At 41.5% G+C, this 24,274-nt stretch overlaps 2 protein-coding genes across 4 annotated transcripts in view; both read right to left on the bottom strand.

Moving 5' to 3' along the window:
- Positions 1–445: 445 nt before the first annotated feature.
- Positions 446–15,233, bottom strand: IAH1 (isoamyl acetate hydrolyzing esterase 1 (putative)). 3 transcript variants are annotated; one of them, XM_026655354.2, is made up of 7 exons: positions 15,153–15,233; positions 11,519–11,608; positions 8,764–8,816; positions 8,124–8,272; positions 5,114–5,275; positions 1,623–1,744; positions 446–766 (listed from the first exon to the last, which is right to left on the bottom strand). In XM_026655354.2, the coding sequence occupies exons 1-7, from the start codon at positions 15,231–15,233 to the stop codon at positions 590–592; spliced, it is 834 nt and encodes a 277-aa protein (XP_026511139.1). In that variant the 3' UTR covers positions 446–589. The 3 variants fall into 3 exon arrangements, with proteins under 3 accessions (XP_026511139.1, XP_026511134.1, XP_026511137.1); XM_026655349.2 differs by lacking the exon at positions 11,519–11,608; XM_026655352.2 differs by lacking the exon at positions 11,519–11,608 and having other exon boundaries at positions 446–705.
- A 4,150-nt stretch (positions 15,234–19,383) lies between these two features.
- Positions 19,384–24,274, bottom strand: part of CPSF3 (cleavage and polyadenylation specific factor 3) — a 65,550-nt gene continuing 60,659 nt past the window's right edge. The window contains exons 16-18 of the mRNA XM_026655346.1: positions 23,434–23,503; positions 21,841–21,937; positions 19,384–19,586 (exon numbers count right to left, since the gene is read on the bottom strand). Coding sequence (XP_026511131.1) covers positions 19,485–19,586; positions 21,841–21,937; positions 23,434–23,503 — 269 coding nt within the window. The 3' untranslated portion in view covers positions 19,384–19,484. The remainder of the gene's footprint in view (positions 19,587–21,840; positions 21,938–23,433; positions 23,504–24,274) is intronic.

Here is a 24,274-nt window from a genome sequence, read left to right as displayed (position 1 = left end):
TCTTTGATACTAGGAGCTGGGATTATTTAGTATTAATGACACATTTAGCCATGCTGAATGCTGCTTAACTTCACAACCTCAATTAAGAAGTGTTAGAGCTTGTGGGAAACTCTGGCAGGCACTAGATGCTGGTGTTCTGATTTGACATGTTTAGAACCTCTCATGACTGGGAGGTTCCTAACCAAAGGAACAAAGAATTCAATGTTGCCCATTCAAAGCTGAGTGAGGTTTTTGACAGTCCTTGAGCACATGTCCTGCACTCCACAGTAGTGAAAGTTTCAAAAACCTTTGTCAGTAATAATGACAATACTGAAGCGGAGTGTTGGTTTGGGTTGGCAAAGGTTAGAAAATTAAACTTGAAATCAACTGTCCAACAGAGCTTTAATATGTTCAGTCATTGAGAAAATGGTATTAACGTATTTAAAACACACCATGGAAGTGTAAAGGTAACTTTATTTTTCCATAAACCATAACATTTGAGAAAGGACTTGCATCAATATTATCTTTTCTCTAAGAAAAACACTAGGAGGATTTTGCTGAATGCACATTTTCTCCTGTCCATCAACAGACTTGGTCAATATGTTACTGATCAGGATTTCCCACGAAGGCTAACTTCAGGATTCTGATGATCTACATCGCGCCAGTAAGGAAGCAGCATAGGTAATGTGGAAATCTTCTTTTCCAGCAGTGACCAAAGTTGAGCTGCTAAAAAATTATTTCCCAATACTGATAAATGAAGTCCATCCGACAGATAGGAAGAAAAGTCCTATAAGGGGGGGAGTTAATTTAAATAAATCTTTAAGAAATAAACAATATAAGATCATAATAGCTAATTTCATAATACCATGCGATAAACTCTAGTCAGAAAATGTAGTTTTTAATCGATCTCAGTTCTAAGAAACTTTTTTCCAAGATTATGAAAGGATAGAAAGACAGGTAAATGTACTGTATTGCTTATGTTACTGATACTCATAAGAAAACTATCGATTGATGAACTGAGCCAACCAAAATACTGCATCTACTCTTTGTCTCAAAAGATCCACTTTGCCAAACTTGAATTACCTGCTAGGCCACATTTTTCAAAAGAGCTCAAATGTGATCAAAGTAAATGATCAGATTTTCAAAAAAGTTCAGCAGATGGAAAGCTGAGCTCTTGAAAATCTGCCTCTAAGTGTCAGAATAAGAGCTGCTGGGTGCACTGCACTTCTGAAAAACTGGCCTAAATTCAGCTTCTGGTGATGGTCAGTCAGTTGCACTTCAGGAAGGCTACTTATGCAAATATTCTTGCAAAGTACAGTATGGGATGCAATTGCTGACTGCCTTTATAAAGGAAGTTCCAGCGAAGTGGGATACCACTTATATTTAGAGCAGCCATATATTACTGTCTGATAACCAAACACAATATTCAGTTGTATTTAAACAAATCACCTTAAGTGTTTTCCTAGCCCAGCATGAAGAATTCTGGATTCATGTTTCCTCCCAAATAGTGTAAACTATAACACATGATTTCTTGTTTTATTTTTCAAGATTGACCATTCAGTTCCTCCCTAAGCTCTGTACTAACTATTGCTTTACACAAGACACTTCAGCATTTTCACAAACTTCTTTTCTGAACGTCATACCTGATTATTCTTTTGCATAAGTGTCCACAGATCAAGAACCTCAGTCCCACAATCTCTAGCAACTTGAACACATGCCTTGGCATATTCTCCAGTGGTAGAATTGAAGCGGTTTAATTTGTCACCTGTTGGAAGTTAAGAAAATATTAACTGAACTAGAACACAGGAATTAAGTCAGACTGTGTCACTATCTACTGTATGTGATTTTTATTGAATGTTAAACCATTTCAAAGTAAAATTTGAACCTTGTAAATTTTAAAGCAAGTGGGAGCTAAATCTGTCTCTTTAAAAGCCTTCTGTTGTAGCCTGCTGTTTTTTGAGAGATTAGTTTGAAAACAAACTTTGGTTCAGAAGAAGTGTGGCTGGTGAGAATTAAGAGGCAGTGGCAGAGCTGTGTAAGAACATAGCATAGCACCTTTTTTTCTGTGTTAGGCTTGCCTTTAGCCAGTGCTTTTTGTCCAACACCTATGTACATCACATCTGCATAACTTATTTACAACTGCCAACGCTCCTATGCCCCCAACAGATAGAAGAGAGTTAAGAGAGGTGAGATCTAATCACAAGCCTGTCCATCCATGTTCTGGGTGACACGGGACTTCTCTTTTGCTTTAGTTTCCTCTCTGTAAAATAAGGCTAACTACTTATCTGTCTAGGTAAAATGTTTTGAGATCTTGGGATAAGAGAAATTTGCACTTTATATATAAATTAGAAATCAGTTGCCCCATATCAGATGCAATACTCAATTGTACAGAAATTGATGCTCCATGTGCTTTGGGCACCAACCAACCTATAGTCCAGCTCCTCTGTTTCAATGCAGTGAAACTTCCCTCTAACAATCTAACCCCCAATTACCCACTGCATTTCAAGTGACCGCCTCCAAGATGTTACTCATTCCGCTTAACAATCTGTCCCAACATGTATTTAGCTCTCTCTCTCCTTTCTTCCCCAGACCTGAAGACTCTGTGTAGCTCAAAAGCTTGTACCTTCCACCAACAGAAGTTGGTCCAATAAAAGGTATTACCTCACCCACCTTGTCTCTCTTATTAAACTGAAAAGCATTTTTAGAAAACAGGGCTCCAAGAAAACACCTTGTCACTCAGTCTTTGCTGATGGAGAAGTAGCCATGTAATCATGACTTCATCTGCTGTCAATCTTCTCCTTCCTGTCCTCTCTTCCACTGGTATGTCTGATGATTCTCTCCATCCTTGACTTTTCTGCCCCTCCCTGTCATAGGAAGTTTCACCCTGGCAACCCCCTGCTGCCCTGATTCATCTCCAAAATCCACTTCCTCTGCTCCTACTTTAGTGCTAGAGTGTCTCTGGCAGAAATCCCATGATCAGGCTAACTTATTCAAACCTGAAAGAGACCATTATGATCATCTAGTCTGACCTCCTGTATAACACAGCCCATAGAACTTCCCCAAAATAATTCCTAGAGCAGATCTTTTAGAAAAATATCCAATCTTGATTTAATATTTGTCAGGGGAATCCACCCCAGCCCTTGGTAAATTGTTCCAATGGTTAATTACTCTCACCCATAAGAATTTATCCCTTAGTTGCTGTCTGAATTTGTCTAGCTTCAACTTCAATCATTGGATTGTATTATACCTTTTTCTGCTAGACTGAAGAGCCCATTATTAAATTTGTTTCCCCTGTAGATAGTTACAGACTGTAATCAAGTTACCCCTTAACCTTCTCTTTGTTAAGCTAAATAAATTGAGCTCTTTGTCTATCACTAGAAGGCATGTTTTTCTAATCCTTTAACTATTCTCGTGGCTCTTTTCTGAATCCTCTCCCATTTATCAACATCTTTCCTGAATTGTGGACATCAGAACTGGACATACTATTCCAGCAGCAGTCACACCATTGTCAAATATAGAGGTAACATAACCTCTCTATTCCTACTCAAGATTCTCCTGTTGATGCATCCAAGGATTGCATCAGCTCTTTTGGCCACATCACTGCACTGGGAGATCATGTTCCGCTGATTATTTCCCCCTCTTCCCTCCCTTCCTCCTCCCGCCATCTTTTTCATAGTCACTGCTTCCCAGGATCGAATCACCCATCCTTTAAATATGGCCTACATTCTTTGTTCCTACCTGTATACATTTATTAAAACACACATTGTTTGACTCCAGTTTACCAAGTGATCCACATCTCTCTGAATCAGTGAAATCTATCAGTTTAATATGTGCCATGTCAATTTTTTATCATTCTAGTTTTTTTAATCAAAATGTCGTGCAGTACTACGTCAAATGCCTTACAGATGTCTAAGTATATTATGTGATCACTGTTACCTTTATTAACCAAACTATAATCTAATATCAAGTTAGTCTGACAGGATCTATTCTCCATAAAACCATTTGCATTAATTACATTACCCTCCTTTAATTCTCTATTGAGTCCTATATCTGTTGCTCCACTCTTTTGCTTGGTATCAATGTCAGGCTGACAGGCCTAAAATTACTTGGGTCATTCTATTTATTCTTTTTAAAAATTGGCCCAACATTAGCTTTCTTCCAGCCTTCTGAAACTTCCCCATTGCTCCAAGACTTATTGAAAATCAATATTACTGGTCCACAACATTACTGGTCCTTAGTTGGCTCTTTTAAAATTCTTGGATGCAAGTTACCTGGCCCTGCTAATTTAAAAATGTCTAACTTCAGTGGATTCTAACATCTTCCAGAGACACTAGTGTAATGGAAAGAGTGTTATCACCCTATATGAGACTATATCATCTGTTTTTTCCCAAATACAGAACAGAAATATTTATTGAACACTTCTGCCTTTTTTGCATTATTATGGATAATTCTACCATTTCCATCAAGGAATGGGCTAATACCATTGTCAGGATTCTTTTAAAAGTACAAATACTGTGCCACTGCACAGGCTGTCCAAACACACGTGAGCACCTGGGGGCAGCCATTCAGCTGGTGCAAACTGTAATAGCTGATGTCAGTGAAGCTATGACAATTGACACCAGCTGAGGTCAGGAAGGCTCCCCACCAGGAACTAGGCAGTGTTATGTCTCCATTGTAAAAGTGACTTGAACAGTACAGGGAGAAGCTAATAGGCATTAAACTTTTTTTTGCTTTTTCCTCCAACAAAGATACATTTTCTTGGTCTCAGAACTGTACTTTTCAGAAATAAAGCATGAGGTGGGATATTGCCGCTTAACCTGATAAATGAGGAATATGTTGTAACAGCAAGAAAATGATCCAAGGTGTACCATGCTGCATTGCTACTCACTTCGCAGGCTGCTTTGCAAAGGGTGTTAAGGCACAGCATGGTCAGATTACACCATCTGTAATGTAATTCCAGAGATGTTTAGCAGACCTACCAGCAGCCTCTTTTCATTGGCTCAGAGAATACACATGCAGTTTGGCACAAATACCGAGCAAATCCTTTGTCAGTCTGGAGGTCAGCAACTTGGACACCCAAACTGACAACTTTTCTACTTGTTTTTAATCCCAAAACTGGGAGAATTCCTTTTACCTTTGGCAATACACTCTTTTTCCCAAGCTGGTTCACAGAGAGGCGGTGGTGTTATCAAAATAATTTTGTCCTTAGTAATGTCTATGGACTTCAGATATTGTATCATGCTTTTTAAATTATCAGCATATTCCTTCAGTGGAATGTGTTGGTTGGAATTCACATCTGTTTGGGGAAGAAACAATTGTTAATATAAAACCAAGATGCCCATTGTAAATTATACACAATACTTATTTACACAGCATACAAATGTGGATGCTTTCCTTCTTTTCAATATAAAGTTCTACATGATTCATGAATTCATCAGATGTGGTGGGAAAATGATACACAGCAAAATCCAAGGTATAAAAGCCAGACAGAGAAAAAACTGCGGATACTGTAAATAATTTCCTATCCACTTAAAATAACTGAAGAGAAGGTGGTCGTAACAGATTAATTCATTGCCTTTTTTGTACACTTCCCTAATAGAAAATCAAATGATTACAAAGACTTAGCAGATTTATCTTCTTAGGGCTTGTCTACATGGAGCAGCAATGCACACAAGGTGTGATTTGTAAAGTGGACAAATGTGTTACACACCAATTTGTCCCTGTAGACTCTGTTGGTGTGCACTAAAAGTTCCCTAGTGTGTTTTAACATAGTACTGTATAGACTAATTAGTGCACAACACATTAGTGTGCTTTAGAAATCACACCCCCATAGCGTGCATTTCTGCTCCATATAGATAAGCCCTGAGTGTAGCCTGAAAAAACAATGGATTTTTCAATATTAACAGAAAAAGACATCACAAAATATGTCCAAAAACATTTATAACAAAAATTTCAAGTCTCATACACAGTGCCAATTCAGTACAAGTAGACAAGAAATGGTGAGAAGTTTAGGACTGAGATTAACCACTCCCTATAGGTGTCGTCATGGAACAGTGGGTTACAAAATAAAGTAAGCAAACACACTAAAATTAGAGAGAAAACAGAAGAATGCTATGTGCAGATAGAATATAATAGCCCACAATAATTTATTGCTGCAAAAAGTTCGTGGACCCTACAGAGGGTTGGTTCCACTGTTGACTTTATAATTATCATCAGAATATTTATATTTGTTAGTATACATAGAATCATAGAATATCGGGGTTGGAAGGAACCTCAGGAGGTCATCTAGTCCAACCCCCTGCTCAAAGCACGACCAATCCCCAACTAAATCATCCCAGCCAGGGCTTTGTCAAGCCTGACCTTAAAAACCTCTAAGGAAGGAGATTCCACCACCTCCCTAGGTAACCCATTCCAGTGCTTCACTACCCTCCTAGTGAAAAAGTTTTTCCTAATATCCAACCTAAACCTCCCCAACTGCAACTTGAGACCATTACTCCTTGTTCTGTCATCTGCTACCACTGAGAACAGTCTAGATCCATCCTCTTTGGAACCCCCTTTCAGGTAGTTGAAAGCAGCTATCAAATCCCCCCTCATTCTTCTCTCCTGCAGACTAAATAATCCCAGTTCCCTCAGCCTCTCCTCCTAAATCATGTGCTCCAGTCCCCTAATCATTTTTGTTGCCCGCCGCTGGACTCTTTCCAATTTTTCCACATCCTTCTTGTAGTGTGGGGCCCAAAACTGGACACAGTACTCCAGATGAGGCCTCAACAATGCCAAATAGAGGGGAATGATCACATCCCTCGATCTGCTGACAATGTTCCTACTTATACAGCCCAAAATGCTGTTAGCCTTCTTGGCAACAAGGGCACACTGTTGACTCATATTCAGCTTCTCGTCCACTGTAACCCCTAGGTCCTTTTCTGCAGGACTGCTGCCTAGCCACTCAGTCCCTAGTCTGTAGCAGTGCATGGGATTCTTCCGTCCTAAGTGCAGGACTCTGCACTTGTCCTTGTTGAATCTCATCAGATTTCTTTTGGCCCAATCCTCTAATTTGTCTAGGTCCCTCTGTATCCTATCCCTACCCTCCAGCGTATCTACCACTCCTCCCAGTTTAGTGTCATCTGCAAACTTGCTGAGGGTGCAATCCACGCCATCCTCCAGATCATTAATGAAGCTATTGAACAAAACCGGCCCCAGGCCCGACCCTTGGGGCACTCTGCTTGGTACCGGCTGCCAACTAGACATGGAGCCATTGATCACTACCCTTTGAGCCCGACGATTTAGCCAGCTTTCTATCCACCTTATAGTCCATTCATCCAGCCCATACGTCTTTAACTTGCTGGCAAGAATACTGTGGGAGACCGTCTCTCAAGCTTTGCTAAAATCAAGGAATAACACGTCCACTGCTTTTCCCCTCATCCACAGAGCCAGTTATCTTGTCATAGAAGGCAATACCTTTAACAGAGGCTGAAAGGCATTCCATTGTGTCTTTTCTCACATTCTGACTACAATTTTTATCAGCCAGTGGATTACAAGGCTATTTCCAAAGGCACAAATAGCAGTTAGGCACCTAACTCCAACTCAAAGTCCCAAGGGAGTTAGACACTTAGAGCCATTTGTGCCTTTTTGAAAATTTCCTCCATAGTCTCACATGAATATTTGGCCAGAGAAAGAGCAACAAAAACCAAAAGTACACATGAGATTTAAACGAATAACGGTACACTAATGTAGTAAACTCATTTTAAAAAAAGAACTGATGGAGCAGGACTAGGAGAAATGTTAATCCCTTTGGGTACGTCTACACTTACTTCCTGGTTCGGTGGCAGGCAATCGATCTTCTGGGATCGATCCTGGACGTGCTCGCCGTCGACGCCGGTACTCCAGCTCGGCGAGAGGAGTACGCGGCATCAACGGGGGAGCCTGCCTGCCGCGTCTGGACCCGCGGTAAGTTCAGACTAAGGTACTTCGAATTCAGCTACGTTATTAACGTAGCTGAATTTGCGTACCTTAGTCCGAAGTTGGGGGTTAGTGTGGACCAGGCCTATGTGTCCCACTCTGTTTGGTAATCTCTAGCTGACATATTACACTTTTTAAAACTTGTTTTAAGAGAACAATTGAGAGAGAAAAATTGAAAATTGACCTACCTTTTAAAGCACTGTCATTAGCGCCAAAGAAGATGGTAACTGCAATAGTATTTTCAGCATTAGAACTTCTGCTGATCAATCTGGGAAGAACTATGTTAGCCCATCTGGTATTGTAGCCTGACAGTCCGCGATTTAAAACATCACATTTTCTGAAACAAACACATACAACAAGAAGAAAATCCCCCTCATAGAGCAAAACTTTAGAAATTTCAAAACATTCAATCTGGAAACCTGCCTTAAGGCTCTCTACCCCTCTAAAATCAACTAGATTACACAGTAGACAAGTGGGATAATTTAATATATATGTAGTGTTTGTATAAAGTATATGTGTAGAGTTTGTCTAAATATATAGTTGCCAATCCTGCAATCTGATTCACATGGCCAGAAAGATCCATATGCATGGCTTTGACTGCAGAATCAGGGAGTATTTACTCAACCTTTGCAATAGCCTTTAATAAGGAGTTACACATATTGAAAGAGAAAGTACTGAGGCATTCCATATGATCCTTTTACAATTCCAAATATAAGTAAATAAATGCTGATTTTTTTAAATAACGAAAATCATTTACTACAGGAAAGCTGCTTGGCCTTCTTTCAGCCTAGACATTACATTTAAAATACAAACTTTGACAAGTCTCACCTGACCAATTTCTGAGCAAGCAACACTCCCCAACCATTATCCTGAAAGGAAAACTGAATGAAAGGAACACAGTTTAGATATTAACTAAAACATATCTAGGATTACAATTTAGCATGTCACTCTACTTTCTCCCTGCATTTTTTATTGTCCTTTCTCCTCACCCACCAAATTTAACTGCCCTTTATTTTTATGTGGCCTCTCTTATCTTCTGAAAAGTAGGCCATTAGTGTGTCCCTGAGGCTGCTGTTGGCCCTGCCCAATCCCCACACATTTTGTTACTGCATTAGGGAGCAGTACAGGAGAGGTGCACATTGCGCTGTCCTTTCACAGTCAAAACTATCACTAATTTCAATCTGTGGGCCAAAGAACTGTGTAGGATCAAGCCATACATAAGTAAATCAACTAGGTTGTAACAAGTGACTCATTGATACCAAGGATTTTTTCTGATCATTTCTAAATGTGGACTTGTAGCTTTAATTTCAGATTGCAGAGCAGCTCGTATATATGAACTATGCATCTGTTACCTCATACTTCAGGGGTGGCCAGCCTGAGCAGGAGCCAAAATTTACCAATGTACATTGCCAAAGAGCCACAGTAATATGTAATGATTGTGTGTGTGTGTGTGTGTGTGTGTGTATATATATATATATATATATATACATAATCATTATAGAAGTTGATAATGCATATTTATTATACATTTATAATGTATAGTTAACGATAATAACAACTTAATCTTTTACTTAGTAGGACTTCCGGCAATCTTTGCTTTCAACAATTCCCTTGAAGTTTGGTTTGTGTTCAGTTGTGCTCACATGTAGCAGTTCTCTTAAGTGGCTGTCTGTCAAAATGCTTGGATTTCACATGTTTGAGTGTCCAGAAAACAGACTCACAAAGATAGGTCAAGGCAAACATCGAGATTAATTTTGGCTAGGTCTACACTACGGTTTTTTTTTTTTTCGACCTAAGAGACGCAACTTCAGCTACGTGAATAGCGTAGCTGAAGTTGCGTATTTTAGGTCGACTTACCTGGCTGTGAGGACGGCGGCGAGTCGACCGCTGCCGCTCCGCCATCGACTCCGCTTCCGCCTCTTGCCGCGGTGGATTTCCAGAGTCGACGGCAGAGCGATCAGGGATCAGGGATCGATTTTATCGCATCTTCACTAGACGCGATAAGTCGATCCCCAATAGATCGATTGCTACCCGCCGATCCAGTGAAGACGTGCCCTTTAAGGCTGCACCTCTGATGTTGGGGTATTTATCCTTTGGTACAGATTTCCAGAAAGTAAGCGTCCCCTCTTTCTTCTGAACAGACTTCAATCTGTCATCTTCCAAAAGTTCTATTATTTCCATCTGGGATGTTGCTTTGTCAGTGACTAAAGGGGGTTTCAGACAATCAGCTTCAGCACCAAAAGGGTCAATCAGAAATCTGATTTGAGGCCTTTTCTGCAGCAAATCTTGGAATCTTTCCTCAAAACGGTCCTTAAGATCTTTAATCACACTCATATATCTAGTTGTGCTCCATTTTAGGGGTTCTTCTGCATTCTCTTTTGATCTGGCTGGACGTTGTGACATTGAGGGAAAGTGTGTCAGTTCTCCCTCAAGCCTTTGTCTGTGAAACAACTACAGTTTGTTCATGAACGCAAATACGCCTTGCACTAGATCAGACAGCAACTGGAATTTTCCTTGTAAGTCCACATTTAGTTTATCCAAATGCAGCAGCATGTCTGCAAGAAACGCCAAGTCTAGAACCCACCCAGGATCTGTAAGCTCAGGGTGTATTCTGTGCTTCTCCTCCATAAACAACTGTACTGGTTCCAGGAGCTCGAAAAAATAGGAAATAACTTTACCTCTCGAGCCATCAAACTGCGCAATTAGATTTTGAAACTGTCTGTGATTGAGTGTATTTGAGAGAATGAAATTCACAATGTGCAAGACAGGTTTCATGACATGATCAAATTTGAGATTTTTAGATATCAGGAGCAACTGGTGAATAATACAGTGAAATGTCCAAAATTCGGGAACGCTCTCGTCAGATTTACAAAGCCCTACTAATCCATTTGCAAATCCCCACATGGACAGAGCCCTGTTCGTTGCAATGGCAGTGAGCTTCTGTAAAGGCAAGTGGCTTTTCGCAACTACCAACATCAACACCTCCTTTAGATCTCATCCACGAGTTCTGTCCTTTAGTGACATGATATTGAGGAGTTCTTCCCTTACAGCAGTCGTCAGACACATTGTGGACAAATACCAATAATTGAGGTTTATCCTGTGTATGGCATCACTCATTCAAAGTGATGCTCAAATACTCACACTGCTGAAGTTGCGAGTGCAGTTGCGATTTGATGTCACTGTTCAGGTCGGAGATTCTGCGTTCTATTGTGTGGCGTGAAAACTGCAGGCCAGAAATTTTCTTCTGTAGATTCTCATTCTCTGGTGACAGGATTGAAATCACATCAGTGAGGCACGTTTTTATAACCTCGCCTTCAGAGTAGGGCTTTTTCACACAGGCTATGTCCCAGGCCACATAATAGGAGGCTAATATTACAGTCTGCGATTGGTTGGCAAATCTGGTGAAGAACTGGGCTTCTACATCTGTTTGTTTTTTTCAAAGTTTTCAGTTTTAAAGTGTGGTGTTCAGAACCTTGTGGGAATTCTTGATTCATATGTGCATGGCTCGAAGCGAAATGACGCTGCAAGTTTGAAGATTTGAACTGAGCGATATATGTCTGGCAAAGAAGACACATGGCCTTACCATTACGTTCAACGAAAAAGTACTTATTCTCCCACTCCTGTTGGAAGCATCGATTTTCATCTGTGTGTTTTCTTTTCTGTTTGCACGTGCCTTCCATTGTTAGATGGTGTAAGAAAAATTTTGATTAAAAATTTCCACACCAGCTAGTCAGTGTGTGCTTTATTCAAGGAGACACTGGTGCCGGCCACGGGGTGCTGGACCCCTGGCTCTGTCCCAGGCCCTGCCCCCCACTACACCCCTTTCCCCAGTCCCCACCTCCACCCCGCCTCTTCCCGCCCCCTCGCTCCTGCCCCCATCTCCCCCGAGCCTCCTGAGAGTCGCAAAACAGCTGATCGCAGCAGGCGGGAGGCACAGGGAGAGAAGAGGCGCGCTGGGAGAGGGAGGGGTGAGGCTGCGAACCCCGTCCTCTCTCCTCCCCCCAGAGCCTCCTCAATGCCGCGAAACAGCTGATCGCGGCGGGCGGGAGGCATGGGGGAGAGAGGAGGAGGTGCTGATTGAGGTGGTCGTTGGCAAGCAGGAGGCACTAGGGGAGGGAGGGAGGCTGACAGGGATACTGGTGGGTGCTGTGATTGAGTGCACCCACCATTTTTCCCCAGTCGGCTCCTAGCAGGAGCTGCATATTATCTTCTGAAGACCCGCATGTGGCTCCGGAGCCACAGGTTGGCCACCCCTGCTCATACTTAAAGGGACACTCACAACTGTTAACTGTATTTTTAAAAGATTCTTTAACTGCTACCAAACCTCTGTACCTTTTATTAATGACTTCTTAGATGATTAAAACCAAAAGAATCACATTTACTTTTTATTATTTGTCATTTGTTTACTTTTTACTGCTCAGTTTGGATAATGACAAGTGGGCACTTGCATTTCCGTTTATGGCCTTTCACTTTGATTCTCACATTATAGTTTGGCTTTCAAAATTTGCATGGAAATGTTTATAAACAAGAAACTTTAAATTTAAAAAACCAAAAACATCTCTTTGCATTAGGCTATAAAATCCTTTTATATATTAATTTAATTTTAATTAGCTTTAATTTGCAGCCAAACAGGCAAATTGGACTCAAGTAGACAGTCATTACTAATTAGGATTAGGGTGACCAGACAGCAAGTGTAAAAAATCGGGACGGGGGTGGGGGGTAATAGGAGCCTATATTAGAGAGAGCCCCAAATATCGGGACTGTCCCTATAAAATTGGGACATCTGGTCACCCTAATTAGGATAGTGATTCATTCCTTATCAGTTTGAGTACACAGTAGGTTGTTACATGTATGTTGGGTTCAGCTTATATGTAAGGAGCCAGGTTCCACTTATGCCTTTACTGATCAGGCAGTTAGGTCAATTAGAATGTATTGTTTGGGGGGCTCTTTCTGGTCTTGACTGAGCCATTGTCAGTTAACTACGTCTAGCATGTGAACTTACAGAATTGCTGCAAAGCGGGACTGAATCCACTCACAATGTACCACCATGCATGCAGATTCTAAAATGCTTTCTCTAATGAAATTTTGACCTCAGATAAATGTATCCGCACCCTGTCTGAGGGTAGAAAGCAGCTCTGATTTCCTGTTTTCCCTGTTAAAATCAATATAGAGAGCTATGTTCTAACTATGAAGCAGTGCTCGAAACAGAATCCTGGATGGAAAGTTATATACTTGAAGACTGAACCAGAAATAAACACTGAGGACCCACACCATCAATGGCCACATCTACTGAAGCCCCAACATGTGAACTATAGTGATTCTTACGGTAAAACAGAATTCTCCCTGCAAATTCTTCCAGCAGTTAAAATACTTTGCCTAAGGCGACCCAGAGGGCAATGTTCAGGGAGCCATAACTACAACGTTGCAGTAGCCAAGTGGATTTGTGATCAGAACACAACTCCCTCTCAATTACATATGTATCAGGTTTTTTCTTTTAAGGTAAAAAATAACCATTATCAATGGCAGGTGTTCAGTATAACACACAGCCCAGGCCAATGCTTAATTAAAAATTCAGATCAGAATGAAAATATATTAGCCAAGCACCTGGGTGAGAAGCAATTCTAATCTAACAAACCACTGACAGTAGCTGCCAGTGATTCTGTGGGTAAAATCACAGTTTTACATTGGTGCTAAAAGTGCCTAATCTTGTGGTTAATATAGACAGGACACAAAAGGCAAATAATTTGCTTGGTCTAGTCTATAGTGGTATTCAGTAATGCTGCATTTGCTAGTTAAGGCCAACAGTGATACACAGAGCTTGTAGCTTCTGAAAATGCTACCAACGGAGATGGGCACAAGCACACTGGTTATAGACAAAATGTGTGTGAAGCGATTGAGCATGACCACACTGGGTGTGGGGGAGCAGATATGGGACATTGGGTAGGAGAGGTGTATATGGGATGCAGAGACACTCATAGGTGGCGAGTTATATGGGCCCATGCTCCACCAATGTTTGGGTTTATATTTTCAGAGCCATCCTGGCCATAGGCCGGACCGGGGCAACTGCCCTCTGCCCCACACTTTGGGGGGGAGGGCACTGTGCTTCAGGGGGATGGGGGGGTCCAAGGCAGGATGGGGGGTTAGTGACGGGCCTGGCGCTGGCAGCAGCAAGTGACCTACTCCCAGCCTGCCCTGCCCCTCACCCACTCCACCCTTTCCCATCCCTGCTGTACCCCCTCTCTGCACCCATTCCATCCCTTCATAGGATCATAGAAATGTAGAACTGGAAGGGACCTTGAAAGGTCACCGAGTCCAGTCCCCTGCCTTCACTGCAGGACCAAGTACCATCCCTGACAGATTATTTTGCCTCAGATCCCTAAATAGCCTCCTCAAGGATTGAACTCACAACCCTAGATTTAGCAGGCCAATGCTCAGACCACTGAGTTACCCATTCTATCCCTTCCTCCAAGCCCCCGCCTAGGGTGACCCGATGTCCCATTTTTATAGGGACAGTCCTGTTTTTTGGGACTTTTTCTTATATAGGTGCTATTACCCCCCACCCCTTGTCCTTGTCCTGTTTTTTTCACAGTTGGGATGGGCTGGGTTGCTTGCCAGGCCCAACCCCCCCAAAGCGCAGGGCCCCCCAAATTGTGGGGCGGTTGCCTGGTCTGTCTGATGGATGGGCTGACGCTGCTTGGACCCATCCTGGGAACCAACAAAAATTATACAACCCTGGCATCCATGGAGCCAGTAGATGTATGGGGCCATATATGGGCCATTGTGGGGGTGGGGGGAGCATCTATGGGAAATGACTATGAGGTGTATGGGCCATTAGATGTGGGACATGGACATGAGGGGTGTGTGTGTGGGGGGGGTATGGGACATGGACAAGAGGTGCACAGGGCCACTGGGTGTTTGGGGTGGTTGCATGGGACATGGGGGCACCAGCTGTATGGGGCCACTGTGTGTTTGGACCCGGGGTGCAGGGAGCCATTGGGGGTGTGGGGGTGTATTGGGTCATTGTGTGTGTGGACACAGATGTGTAAGGGCGCTACGGATTACAGGCCACGGAGCTGGGGCGAGGGGCACTGGCTCCCTTGAGGCTGCGGCGGGTCAGCGCCACGGGGAGCCCCACAGCGGAGCGGGCCCGGCAGCCTCCGAGCGCTGCCCTGGCCGGCGCGGCGGGAACGGGCGGGGGAGGCCGCCAGCCCCGGTACCTCGGTGATGGAGTCCCCGAACAGCACGATGCGGGGCCAGGACACCAGCTGGCTGCGCAGCGCCGCCTCCGACAGCGCCATCCCGCCGCCTGCCGCTGCCACAGGCGGGAGCCAGCCGGACATCCGCCCCCGGCCCCGCCCTCCGCTGCGCCCGGCGGCCCTCACCGCCCTCGCGCGCCCGTATCGCCCGCCTTGGCGGCGCCCCGGCCTCTCACAGCGCGCCCGGGGGGCCGCTAGCCGGCGCTGGGCCTAGCCTGGAGCCACCGGGGGCAGACTCCCGCCACCCCCTCCCCCGAGGTGCAGCCTGGGCAGCCGCTGTGGGGCGCAGCTAATCCCGGGACCCACCCAACACCCTCCGGCCAGAGCCCCCATGGCCAAGCCCCCCCCCCCAGTGCGCCTCAGGTGAGCCCAGGCAGCGCCCCTGCCTGCCCCGCCCAGGGCTGGGTGCATTGCCAGAGCAGCAGCTGCTCCGCGCCGGTCCCGCTGGCAAAACCCCAGGCACCTTGATTGCACCCAGTGAGAGAATGCCTAGAGCTGGCCCTTGCTCCGGGCTTCCCCGTGTGTGTTTGGCGTTTGCAGCCACAGGGGAAACAATGCTCATGAGCCCTTTCCACTGCCTATTGCACTGCCCGGGGCTACCCAGTCGATGCTCTGTTTATCTGTGACAGGGTTGGGGTTTTAGATTTATAAACCTTTCAGGGAAGAGTTTGCATAATACAGAATTACTGAAATGTAGGAGTGCAAGAGACCTTGCAGTCATCAAGTCTAGCCCCCTCCACTGTCGCCGTACCATGTAAACCTAGACTAGGGTGACCACATGTCCCTGACAGGTGTTTGTCTAACTTGTTCCTAAAAATCCTCCCATAAGGGACATGTCACAACCTCCCTTGGAAACCTATTGCAGAGCTTAACTACCCTTACAGTTATAAAGTTTTTCCTAATAGCCAACCTAAATCTCTGTTCCTGTAGGTTAAGCCCATTATTTCTTGTCCTATCTTCCGTAGGCATGGAGAACAATTGATCACTACCTTCTTTATAACAGCCTTTAACATACTTGAAGACTCAGTGGTGCACTTGAGATCTCACCAGTGCTGAGTAGTGCAGGACAGTTTCCTGCAGAGTCTTACGTACAACAATCCTGTTAATGAACTTGCCACACATGGTATTGGTCTTTTTTGCAACTTCATCACATTGTTGACATGTTCAATTTGTGATCCACTATAACCCCCACATCCTTTTCAACAATACTGCTGCCTGGCCAGTTAGTCCCCATTTATTAGTGTGCATTTGATTTTTTCTTCCTAAATGTAGTACTTTGCAGTTGTCTTTATTGAATTTCATCTTGTTTAATTCAGAGTGGTTCTCTAATTTGTCAAAGTCTTTTTAATTCTAATCCTGTCCTGGAACATGCTTTCAACCCTTCCCTGTTTGGTGTCCATTGCCACTTTTATAAGTATATTCTCCACCCCATTATCCAAGTCATTAGTGAAAATATTGAACAGTACTTTGGGCATGCAGCCCAATTCTGATAGGAAAAATAAACACATTGATACATTATTTTGAATAGCAGTGTACATTGAGGCCATGCATCCACCCTGTGCCTCCTTATGCTTCTGTGCGAAGGCATAAAGGGTGGCTCAGCTAAGACCCTCCTTATTAGTGCCCATGACAGCAAGAGTGAATCTAGTACACGTCGAACCAGCTCTCTCTCTCTTGGCTGCAAACTCATCTTTTCTAAATAGTTTAAGATATACCTCTTTGCCTTACCCTTTTATCTTTGATTAATTCTGTAATGTGGCTGTTTCGGAAAAAAACAGGAGATTCTCCACCCTGCACATCAGAGTGAGGCACCAGCCACAATGGCAGACTCTAAATCTAAGGGTTTAAGCCCTGCACAAGCTGCGATGGCCTCATCCTCCAGCTGATAGCCCATAGCAGATACCTTTTCCTGCTGGGGGAGAGCCACATCCCTGATGAATGCTTGTGCAAATCCTTCTTGTTGAGGGCTTACAAATTTAGGGATGCACAGCTGAAACAACATATACTCACCTATACAGACAAGGTTCTTGATATTCAGATTCCAAGGCCTGAAGGGACTGTTGTGACATCTACTTTGATGTCCTGTATTATACAGATTATAGAACGACCCCAGAATTTGCCAGATTCAAACAGTGACTCAAACTCAGGCAAAATATCACTTAATCTTTCCGTGCCTACCACTAAAAATAACCTGTTTAATGCAATGAGTTGGTAGGAAGTTGCTTAGTTACATCCCCAGACCATTTTGGATCTCAGCTGTTTATTTTTATTAAAAGTCCTTTGCTATGGGAGAGGAAATAAAGTCTCTCTTCTCGGGAAATCCTAAGGGGGTCTTAGAAATGACCACAATTTGCAGGAAATGTTACTACTTGAAGATTGAGAAATGTTTTTCCAATGCGGCAGAAGCAGCTGTGCTAACCACCAGGAAGCATTCCATGAACCAGTTTGAAAACCAATATACTGAACGACTTAAACAAATGATTAAATACAAAAGGACAATTTCAGATACTTTAGACCATTTTTAATTTCTTTTGTTCATGAAAACATCATTCTACCCAGAGATGATTCTCCTCTTTTCCACTGAATAAACTGTGATTTCCTCTTGAAGTTTTTATGAAACAAACCGGCATGACTCAAACCCTTGTATTTGCTGCTTAAGATAGAAACGTTATTCATGCAGTCAACATAGCTCTTGGGAATAATTAACTTTTTGCTCACTTTGCAGTAGCCAAACAATATTAACACTGTCACAGAGGCTATATTAAAAAAATTCTCCATGACTCTAATACTACAGTGATGGGCACTATAGAAAAATTATAGACAGTAAAAGAGAGTGTAAAAATAGATTAGAGGATATTTCCCACCAGATTATAAACATTTTAACGCAAAACAGATGTTGCATCTGAAATCTTTGACAGTATCATTTTAAAAACAAGAACATTTCACAGAGAGGTTTTCTTTTTAAAAAAAAAATGCTAACTGCATTTATCAGTATTTCTTTATGAATAATTTTTTATCCTTATATAATTAGTTGGTGACAACCAATTATTTTGAGAGAGACACTAACACATAAATGTTCTTCGTTGATATTACTACTGAGAGTTATCTGATGCCACTTTAACCAACTCAGAAAAAAAAAAGAAGCAAGTTTCTTGTGAATGATGCAAAGATACCTTTATATTCTTCTGTTAGGAACCCCACACTTTCCCTTAACATTTTTCAGTGTGATTTAAAAATCACATTTCTATAGGGATTTTGTTCCCCTACTTTAGGCCTCCAGTCCCACAACCCACTGTGCAGAGGTGCAACTCTGTATCTACAGTTATACTGACTTGAATGGGGCTCTGTGCTGGCACACTGGTGTGCCCACATGCAGCGAACTGGGCCAATATTAACACTGTAATGGATATTGATAGGCTAAAATGATCTCTCTCATAGTTAGTTTGTATATTTGACAGCCTCTTCCTTATAGTCAGTTTAATTGCTTCCACCATGTAGTCTTCAAGGCTCTAATTCTGGTAAGCACTTAAGCATTGTCTTAACACATCTATCAGAATCAAGTACATACTTAAGTGCTTTACTGAATTGGGGCCTAAAGGTCTGACTTGTAGAAGTTCCAGGTAACCACACAACTCCAGCTGAAATCAACAGGGGCTGTGGATGCTCAACACTTCTGAAAGTTAGTTATTCTTGGTTTGTGTGGAATCTATTGTGATTTCTCATATTAGTTCAGAAAGCATTTACTATTCAGATCTTCACCTTACTTTCTCATTTTAAGGGTAAGTGATAATTTAGTACAGATGACTGCAAGAGGTGCGTTTATCAGTCACTATACTATTACCATAAAAACAGCAAGAAAAAATAAAAAGACAACTCTGTATAAAATCTTATATATATAAATATATAGGGGAGCAGAAAACCCAACTCCTCCTCCAACGAGTCAGCAGACCTTGAAAATATAAGATTCCTCCCATTTATTTTTTATCATCATTTTAGGTTGTCTACTACATCATATCAGGGTAAGAAATGTCTCCTCTTATGTGCATGTGTCCCATTAATGGGTTCATATGTACATATATTAACTCATTATGTACATTACACAAAATGGAGTTGCTATAACAGATTGCCCATCTGTTATTTGTAATGAGAACTAAGCAGTTTTGTGGTCAGGAAATAAGTACATATGGCTTGCTAAAGGCAAGTTTTATTTATTTTTTTATGAAAATGGTGAAAATGAATCAAGTATTTAAAAGATTGTTCTTGTGTTTCCTATATATATACTGGTCAGTCAGGTCAACGGACTGGGCTGAGGGCATCATAGAGTCTCTGTGCAGCCAACTCCACCATTTCCCGAAGGGATTCATCATCTTCATTTCCTGGCTCACATTCAGCAGTCTGGAGGAAGAGATGTGTGTAATCAAGGAGTCAGAATCAAACAGTCCTGTAAATTTACCTTTTTTAAAAAAAATTCTAAGTAAAGCCAATTAGGAGAAGGAATAGTAGGTAACAGTCTAAGCAGCAATAAAACATTTCCTACAGTGGTGAAGCAAATTGTAAGGAAAATTATCAAGAGATTTCAGCTGCATTGCAGTCTTTTAAGCAGTTTGGCTACACATAAGATAGTTCAGCAAAAGATTTACATCAGTCTTGCTGAGAAACAACAAAACTAGATAAAAGTTTGTGCTTGATTAGTCATTAATTTTGGAATTATTGAATAGTAAGTCTAGTTTTGTGAACTAGTTTTGGTTCAAAATCAAGTCTGAGTCCAAGTGGCACCCCAAAGTTTTTAACTTAATCTGTGACCTCATCTGCACTGTACTAAGTTATTTTAGGTAGAAGCTTGGAAACAATATAGAGTGCCAATCAACACCTCTGCTGTAAATAATTCAATTTTAACCCACTCATGGTCACCTGGGCATTCAGAAAATAAAGTTTATTTCAAAATAAAATCCATTGCCTCTTTTACTCATTAAAGCAATTCATTTTTTTATTGAGAGGCAAAACATCTATGTATACTTGAAACTTGCCAATTCACCCACGTAGAGAAGCCCATTGACAGCAGTAGCTCTTTGACTCATGTAACTAACAAATATTTTTGGTGGGTCTTGTGGCTCTTTTAGTCTGAAAGACACTATTTACTCCCTTCTACTCTTAACTTGTCTCCTTTCTGGACAGGCATCCCAGCCAGGAGGTCGAACAAAAGCTCCACCTTAAAAGCAGATGAAAATGATGCTTGGATGATCCCTCTTCTGCAGCAAAGTGTAACCTTGAACCAAAACCCATCTGCCGAGCAACATCCCTGTGCTCCACTAAGCCAAGATGCAAAAACCAAATGCTATGATCCATTGTGCACAAATCTGAACCCAACCCTATGTAACATTTAGTGTTTTTCTTTTTTGTTAAATACCTGCTTTTTAAAATAGAAGCTTTTGGCAATTATCCATTTCTTTATGGTTTCTTAGTGCTGATTAAGGTGAATCACTCAGGCACTTTTAGTTCAGGAGAAAGGAGAGACTACGTAGAGTATATAACTATACTGGCAAATCCTCCTAGTGTAGATGTAACTTATACTGGCAAAAGAGTGCTTTGGCTGGCATAGCTTATACTGGTTCAATGCATGAAATAAGATATAACGTCAAAAGGACTTTTATGCCAACATAACTGTGTCGACACTAGGGCTTTTGCCAATATAGAAATGGGGGGGGGGGAGGGGGATGAGAGAAATCACATCTCTCACCAACATTACTATATTGGCAAAAGTTTCTAGAGTACACCTGGCCTGGTATGAAGTCAGTGGTGTGTACACCAGTATAAATTATATAAAATACAATACTTAAATATATTTTGATTAAGCAGTAAAAGTTTCTCTCTAGGCTTCTGGTACTTTTATCTCTTCCCTCTTCCACATGGTCTAAACAATCTGGGGCAGGGACCATCTTTTTGTTCTGTGTTTGTACATCACCTAGTACAATGGGGTCCTAATCCATGTCGGGGGACCACTAGCTTACAATACTGGAGGATATTAACCATTTATTTCACCACAACGTTGTTCTAATCATCAGATGTACATCATCTTCCTAAAACCAAGTTACAATACATTTCAGCTTTACCTCTTAATCTAACTGATAAATAGACAAGATATTTCACTCTCTCTGTGGGCATCGCTGATTTTGGATTTAGTGACTCAAGGATCAAGATGGGCAAATCTGCTTTGCTTGGCACATTTTCTACTGGATGATTGTTTGCCTTTATTTAGACTGGAGACTATATTTTAAGAGTCTAAAAGTTCTAAATCAGTAAATTATATCAGTTATTCTATCTCTACCATCTGTTTTTATACATTTTTATTTAATTGTAATTTTACTTATAGCAAGTACGGTTGCTACAAAGAAAAATATTGAAAGTTTCTCTTTCAAAAGCAGAAGAATCAGATGTTAGTTTTTTCCCTGAAAGATTTCTGAATAGGATTCGTCTGTTGTGATGCTGCGTATCAAAATATGTCCCATAGCAAGTGGTACACAATATTCATGGGAACATTACCATTACACATCAGACTTTAGAGCTCCATGAGACAGATATTTTGTCTTTTTTTGCCTATTCGCTCCTATAGCGCAATTCAAATAATATCAATGAATTTAACTATACATACCCGTGTGTCCAATGAAATATTTGCAGTCTTTCCATCCACTGTGACACTTAGAACAGAGCCATCTTTTGCACTAACACAGTCCTCTCCAAACATGTCCCTAAAAGAAAGGCCTATAATTGTAAAAACATAGCTAAATAGCAAACAAGTTTTTCTTTTTCTTTTTTTTTTTAAATTATCTTTGGATTCCAGACAGATTCTGTTAGCATGGTATCTGGTTTCAGTCACTGACTGGGTTACTTAACTTTACAATTATAGATGACAAATACTAACCTCAGTTGTTATTAAAGTGGATATTTAAACAACGTTAAGGATTTTACTGAAAAAAATCTGTTAGTAAGTAAGGGCCAAAAGTCCCACTGACTTCAGCAAGTGCAGCTTCCCCTTCTCCTCCCCGCCCCAAGCTTCTATGGAACAGGGAACAAATGTCAAGGCAAGTCTACCAAAAATATAGATATTATAGGATTTCAAAATACAGTATGTTAGTAAGAAGGGATTGTGATGGATATTGCAATTCCATGCAATATCTTTGGGGACCATATTGCATCACTGTGGACCAAGTATTGTATGCAACTCCAGTGCGAGGGTTATCACAACTCCTTCAGGAATTACTCAAGTTGTAAATACCCCCAAATGGTCCCACCCCCTGGGGAGTCTTGCATATAGTGGTTCACAATAGGTTTCCCAGAGACCAACAGGCAAAGAAAGAACTTTTCACAGAAAAAGGCTGCATTTAAACTGACCAAGGCCTTCTTCAGATCCAGCAAACAGACAGGACCTTCTGTCCAAGGAGGCCCCAACCCTTCCGAAAGGGTTGGAAAGACGGATGGGTGACTTCTGGTAAGTTTTTAGCATGTGTATAAGAACTTGTATTGTTTTGATAGGTTTTTCTCTAACGTTTTTAGCTTAAGAATAAACATGCTAACTCAGAAAGAGCCGTGTGCTAATTTGTAACTGCTGGCAATACCTTTAGGCAGACTGGCTTGCTGCGGATATCAATGTCAAGCAGGGCACTGTGGAGCCTTAAAACCCCAATCAGAAGGGAGTAGGACAAGTGTCCCCCTGCCCAGAGACAGGCAACAGCGGGAGACTTGAGACCTGTCTGGGCAGTCCTGAAATGGACCACCGAAGGGGGAATATAGGTGCAGTTACCCTGAAACTGTGACAGTGATGGCTTGATTTTCAGGGGTTCTGAGTACCTACAGCTCTCATTGAAGTCAATGGGAAACACAGATCCTCAGCATCTCTAAAACAAATAAATATCACGCCGTTGGTTCAAAAAATTTAAATGATCAGAAAAAAATATCCTGAAACAGTCTGTTAGGATATTGCAGGATTTATTACCTTTTATCCTTTGGTTTACTTAATTATTGAGATTCACAGAAATGAAACTGATATAAACCTCTGCAGCTGTTTTGAATTACAGTACATGCAAACAACGAAATGGGCAAAATGTAGGAGAGAACTTTGTTTCTTTAAAGGCCATATATTTGGTGACCATATATATTATGCTAAAATCACCACATTTGCATGGCAAACAAATAATGTTTCTAACTGACCATTTTCAGTTATTAATAATATGACAAGCCAACTTACTGAAGCATGATCTCCATCCTTTTGCTAAATACATCCATATCTACTTTTTTGGAAATCTTATGCACTGCAGCTGAAAAAAATAAAGAAGTCAGCATTAGGTTTTCATTGACATTTGCTTGTGACATTTTCCTCTTGCGAATGTCTACCATTACATATAGTTAATTTACAAGTCGTAGTTCCTAAAAGTCTGCATAGTTTTCTTTATGGAAATTTATAATTGAAAACAAAAATGTTTCATGAAATACTAAGAAAAAAGTTGCATTTTAAAGGAACAGCTTAAAGATCATATTTGAAAAAAGTTCCTTTACTTCTGTTACTAAATTCATCAGCCTATTCAAAGAGTAAGAGTTTTACAAGTCTAATTTTTACTTATTTCGATTTACTTTTCACTATTTATACTGTTTGTTTACTTTTTACATTTCATTCAGTTGGGTAATGGCAACAGTTTCATTTCTGTTTATAATCTGCTTTGCTTTCTGGTTTAATAAATTAGGACAATACTTCACTCTCTTAAATGGCAAAAACTTCTTTAACGCAGTTAAGATTGCCCTTCCAGTATCTTATTAAGTGCAAGAAAACTCAAACTTGTGAAAACCAGGAAATAGAGTTAACCACTGGGAATTATCTGCATGTAATCCAGCTGCATTCACTGTGTTAGGTGTAGTTACATTGAATGATGGGGGGAGGATAGCTCAGTGGTTTGAGCATTGGCCTGCTAAACCCAGGGTTGTGAGTTCAATCCTTGAGGGGGCCACTTAGGGATCTGGGGCAAAATTAGTACTTGGTCACTGCTAGTGAAGGCCAGGGCCGGCTCTAGGCACCAGCAAAACACACTGGTGCT

Source organism: Terrapene carolina, unplaced genomic scaffold, assembly GCF_002925995.2.
Source record: "Terrapene carolina triunguis isolate 2854851 unplaced genomic scaffold, T_m_triunguis-2.0 Scaffold42, whole genome shotgun sequence".
NCBI lineage: Eukaryota > Metazoa > Chordata > Testudines > Emydidae > Terrapene > Terrapene triunguis.
The sequence above is the reverse complement of the archived record's forward strand: the minus strand, read 5'-3'. Positions and strand labels throughout refer to the sequence as shown.

Excerpts from the sequence above, each read along its gene's own strand:
- IAH1 (XM_026655354.2), bottom strand. The coding sequence starts at position 15,233 with ATGGCGCTGTCGGAGGCGGCGCTGCGCAGCCAGCTGGTGTCCTGGCCC. Across the intron at positions 11,609-15,152 it reads TCGGGGACTCCATCACCGAG|GCACGTGCAAACAGAAAAGA; the intron begins GTACCGGGGCTG and ends TAACAATGGAAG. Across the intron at positions 8,817-11,518 it reads CTTTTTCGTTGAACGTAATG|TTTTCCTTTCAGGATAATGG; the intron begins GTAAGGCCATGT and ends CCTTTCATTCAG.